Here is a 5,379-nt window from a genome sequence, read left to right on the forward strand (position 1 = left end):
CCACTTTTGTCTTGCACATCCACGTCAAAAGCTCACACATATATTACTTTTATTTTGCACACACACCACTTCTGTCTCGCACATCCACTTTAAAAGCTCACACACATATTAGTTTTACTTCGCACATACACCACTTTTGACTTGCACACCCACGTCAATAGCTCACACACATACCACTTTTACTTCCCACATGCATCACTTTTGTCTGCACATGCACATTCAAAAACCACACACATACCACTTTTTTCTTACACATAGTGCACCACCATTCAAAATTGTGATGTGATATGCGTTTGTAAATGTTGTATGTGCAAGGGAAAGTGGTGTGTGTGTGAGCTAATATTTAAATGAGGACCGAGCAGAGTCTTGGCTCTAGAGGGAGAGCACGTTTTTGAAAATGGCTGGTACCACTCGAGATGAAGCTCTTAATCAGGCAATAAGCTTAATAAACAGTATAATGGCTTCTCCACCAGTGCTATCAACTCTTGTAAATTCGCCGACACCAGCACCAGCTGTCTTTACCGGTAACGTTACTACGGAGCAAGAAGTTAATTCGTTGTTTAGGAGAGGGACCAGCTATAACCCTGCTGCTAGTGTGGCTAACGTGGCTAGCATGAACCTTAACGTTGCACGGGAGACACCTCCAAATATGCGCTACGAAACGAGAAGGACATTTGGGAACTGGGCCACGTCAACCAAGAAGAAAAGGTATTTTTTTTTATTTCTTTGATATCTTGTTTATACGTATGTGTGTTGCCGTAGCGAGCTGCTCGCTAGTTGTGTCTCGCTAGTTTCACCAGTTTCACTGCATGTCCAACTCTACCCAGTAGCCTACTGTATGTCTATGCAGGTGACAATAAACCATCCTTGTTTATGTCATGTCAATTTTCCATGCATCAAGCACTTGCATGTTGAACAAGCCTTGGCATAGTTTTTCAGCGTGGACCAGACATAAACAACGCTATTTCTCATGGTTCAGACAGTAAAGGCTTAGTTTAGTGTTTTGAATGAATTATTTCGCACGTAAAATCGAACGCGTGTGGCTGTAGTAGAACATTTCTATGTGTGTGGCGAGTCACTGTTTAATTTGCCTCGAATAAGAATGAGACGTTTAAATAAAATGTGTGATACATAGACTGTATATTATTCTCAATATGTAAATTGAAAGGTACGATTTTTTTGTAAACTGTGGTGGTATGATTACAGGGCCCGTGGACAGTACCACCAGACATTTAACAAGGATGTGATTTTACTCACAAATCCCACATGGACCAAAGTCTGCACACACCAGACTAAAGAGCAACTGTATCAGGCTGGGAATATCCTCAGCGCTTTTGAGTTTGACAAGTCATGGACCTACCACACCATAATCAGCCAAATCAAGGATGGGTTTGGAGATAAAATTCCCCCTGACATAAGGTATGGCCTCTTGCACATTTTTCTGTGTATCAGTATGCAATGTTGATAGTATTATTGTTTACCTCATTATTTCTTTCTTTTCAGCCTTTCATGTCTAATGGGTTGTGGTAAAAAAACTTGTCTCTCCTGTACTCCGTGATGTCCAAGAGCTGAATGGATCGCTGTTGCACAAGATTTTTCGTTTGAAAGCACTCTACGTGAGACCCTCCAAACCCCTTGCAGTAAGTTTCGTTCCACTGGGAGACAGTTAGTTACTTCAGTTACAGTTGTCTTATTTTCAGCCAGAATGATTTTATCCCAAAGGGTATTTATTATGCCTTTGTACTGTGAGAGAAGAGAGTCTATATGTCCACAATTAAGACCCGTTGTTCCTTCTCTTCTTATGTACAGAATGACTGTTTGGCCCACTCTGATAGCGAAGGTGAAAGGGCAGACCACTGCACAGGTGCCATAGTGAGCCAAGGAATAACCGTGGCATTGAATGATGAGTCCAGTGACAGTTGTGTAGAGGTCCATACACCAAGCTCAAAGCCACCAAAGAGGCGTGGAAGGCAGGAATCACCTCCAAAGTTATTAGAGTTCAGTAAAATGAATACTTGCATAGAAAATATCAATTTATGTGACTCAAATAAAACTAAAACCTACAATCAAGTCATATCACTTGGGTCCCCCACCTTTACCCAAACCATACTGCTGCAACTAACTAAACCTAAAATGAAATTATAAAACAAACTAAATAAACAAACTTATTTAACTAAGTAGGAAGTAAAACTAATGAAACTTTAATGCCTCTGGTCTCATCAGATTGTTTTGACTTTCCACAGTGATGGACCATCAACCTCCAGCAGCAACTATACACCAAGTGGAAGCCATCCACAGGCAGCGAGTACATCTGCAGGCAGCGAGTACTCGGCGTACGTTTCCATAATGTCCTCACTGCCAGATATGTCTTCCTCTGATGAGGAGCTCAATTGTGCAATCCTGGCCAGTATTGACAATCAGATGTAAGTTGACAATCAGATGTATGATGCTATAAAAAGGAAATGTACAGTGAAACTGTGTAAGCATATATAGATTTTTTGTACGAAATGCATTATGTTTAATGTATTGTGAATTCTGAAAACATAGTTTTACTTTGATATTTTGGATTATTTTAAAATTTGTGTTTCAGTTTGGACCTAAGCTTTGCCTTCATTCCAACAGGAATGCAAAGCCCTGTGACAAGCCAGCCTCTGAGATACTGTTACAACTTGCCAGCAAAATAACATCAAACAAGACCTGCAAGTTTAATATCAATCGCCAGTCTGTCTTAGATGGTGCCATCAGGGGATTTAAAAGGGTTTCTTACGACCCTACTGCAACTATGTCTGTCAGGTTCTCGGATGACCTGGGAACCTATGAGGAGGCTATTGACTTGGGTGGGCCACGGAGGGAATTCTTGACCTTGCTCATGGAAGCTCTGCTGAGATCCCCTATGTTTGAAGGAGTTGAGGAAAAAAACCAAAATCTCACGCTTGATAGCAAAGGTATGTTCCATGTTTACCTGTGATTAGTGTTTAAACAGAAGCCAAATGATCCTGTAATGGGATTCATATTTCATTATTATGGTAAAATGACTTTAAACAGTTTGCATGAATTGATGTAGATGTAGTGTTTGGTGTACAATCACTGCACGTTTTTCTGTGTTTGTCATTTTGTTTTATTTGCATAGCACTGAGAGATGATGAGTATTTTATTGCTGGAAGAGCAATTGCAGTGAGCTTGGTCCATGGTGGTCCTGCACCAAGATTCCTCTCTCCCACTTTGTTCACATGCCTGGTCCAAGGCCCAGAAACTGTAAAGCCCAGCCTTAAGGATGTTGCTGATTCTGACCTCAAGGATAAGCTTGAAAAGGTAAATTGTGAATGTTTCAAATATATCACTCATACCATGCTATGACTTGACTAGTTTTCTTTAACAGCAATAATATATCAATCTGTAAAGGTATACTGATGTCTACAAGTAAAGTCTATTCTTTTAAGTTTGTGGTCAATTTTTTTGTTTGATTTATGTGAATCATGTAACCTTCCATTAACACTGGTATGAAAGGCAGGTACTTTTATGAGGGATATTTGTTTGTTTGCAATCTCTGTTTGCAGTGGCCCTGTGTAAATTTTACGAGTTTTTGTGTATTACCATTTATTTGGTTTGGCATGCACAGCAATAGGAGGATGTGCCAGAGACCTTGTTTGAATATAGTATTTTCACTGTTTTTTGCCTAAAAGATCTTAAGGAGCACATCTTTAGGAGAACTGATGGCCTCAACAGAACCTCTGTTGGAGTTTTTGGCAACAGCAGGATGCCTTCGACACCTGAAATGTCTTGAAGACAAAGAATTACTGGTTCAAGATATACTGATGTTCCAGGTGGTCCACAGAGTGCGGGGACCATTTGAAAGGTACAGTAATTTCAGAATGTAGAGTTTTCTGTGATTAGGTATTGTGTTAATTGGCTCATTGTGCTTTACCATACAACACCAATTTATACACACACAACTGTTTTGGAAAAGGGGTCGTTGTACAAGTCTTTTTGACACGTCAGATCCTGATAATACAGCAAGTGGTCCCTGTTTCTATTCATCTCTGTTGCTTGTGTTCTTAAACAGATTTAGAGATGGACTGCGAACTCTCGGGGTTCTTGATCAGATTAAGATGTACCCTGAAAGTTTCCGCTCACTGCTGTGTCATCAGGCAGAACCTCTCACAGCGGACATGGTCGACAAGCTCTTTATCATCCAATTGTCTCCAGCTGGAAGCAATAGAAGAGCTGCAGAAGAAGTCGTTGTACCTTTCTGGAGGGATTATCTGCAAGACGTTGAAGGTAAATTTTATTATTATGATCTTAAACTAATTAAAGCTCCATCTAAACGATATTGGAAGACTAACAAATCTTTGGTGTGTGTGTGTGTGTGTGTGTGTGTATATGTTAGATGAACACGGACCGGAGAAGCTAAGCGGAATACTGTCATTTGCGACTGGAGCAACAGAGGTGCCACCAACTGGGTTTAGCCCAAACCCCTCCATTGAATTCATTCATGGGCCTTCCAATCTGCCAATAGCCAATACATGTGTCAACTGCCTCAAGCTACCTCTTCTACAAACATACAGTAAATTTAAAGAACGTATGGATTTTGCAATAGGCAATACATATGGCTTTGGACAAGAATAGGCTAGATAGGCCAAAACTTTTCCTGTTTCTGCTATGTTTTCAGTAATTCACTGTTTGGAATGTTAGATCAGTATATGATGTGTTTTGCCAAAACATTTTCAATAACTAATTTCAGCCTTTTGTAAATATAAATTGAACTGGGCAATTTTTACTATAGCAGTTCAAAGTGGCAAGTTGCTCACTTTTTTGTTTTATGGAATATTTTTCTGAAAATTGAAAGCCACAATAAAATAATACCAAAAAAAAGACATTTACATGGAATAAAATGTAACAGGCTCATGTATAACAGGCCACATTGAATCTCTTGTAAATGTTGCCCAATTTATTGGGTAAATTCAACAATAGAAATTCAAAGTGACCCACTATAGACGAGCCTGTTGAGCCTCTTTTTTGTATTTCACTTTTTTATTTGTATTCCATGGGATGGACAATATTAGAAAGGGATTGTGGTCTTTACTTGACTTTGACTAAAATGGGCTAAAAATACACACACACTGACATTACACCATTGATCACATTTATTTAAACAGTTCTTGGGTTTTGATTTTGAAGAAAATCTACAATGTTCACAAACAAATTAATACCATGATTTCTGTCATTTTGTAATGGGTCAACAGTTCTTTGAATAAAAGTCATTGCTGTTTCATTAATTGTTACATTATTGTGTGGAATGATCACGTTATTGTTTGTTTGGAACTCTGGCAAAGGGCCTTCCTCATCTACTCCAAAAGTGTGGTCTACATGAAAAATGTC

General features: G+C 39.2%; 1 protein-coding gene and 1 long non-coding RNA gene across 2 annotated transcripts; both read left to right on the top strand.

The window, feature by feature from the left end:
- The first annotated feature begins 301 nt into the window (after nucleotides 1–301).
- Nucleotides 302–2,416, top strand: LOC132891167 (uncharacterized). The gene is made up of 3 exons (XR_009655287.1): nucleotides 302–1,640; nucleotides 1,810–1,988; nucleotides 2,244–2,416. It is a non-coding gene; the product is annotated as an uncharacterized LOC132891167 (long non-coding RNA).
- Nucleotides 2,417–2,694: 278 nt separating this feature from the next.
- On the top strand, nucleotides 2,695–5,112 carry LOC132891168 (G2/M phase-specific E3 ubiquitin-protein ligase-like). The gene is made up of 5 exons (XM_060928633.1): nucleotides 2,695–2,945; nucleotides 3,131–3,312; nucleotides 3,684–3,856; nucleotides 4,064–4,278; nucleotides 4,388–5,112. The coding sequence occupies exons 1-5, from the start codon at nucleotides 2,783–2,785 to the stop codon at nucleotides 4,624–4,626; spliced, it is 972 nt and encodes a 323-aa protein (XP_060784616.1). The 5' UTR covers nucleotides 2,695–2,782; the 3' UTR covers nucleotides 4,627–5,112.
- The last annotated feature ends 267 nt before the right edge of the window (nucleotides 5,113–5,379 follow it).

Source organism: Neoarius graeffei, chromosome 9 (assembly GCF_027579695.1).
Source record: "Neoarius graeffei isolate fNeoGra1 chromosome 9, fNeoGra1.pri, whole genome shotgun sequence".
NCBI lineage: Eukaryota > Metazoa > Chordata > Actinopteri > Siluriformes > Ariidae > Neoarius > Neoarius graeffei.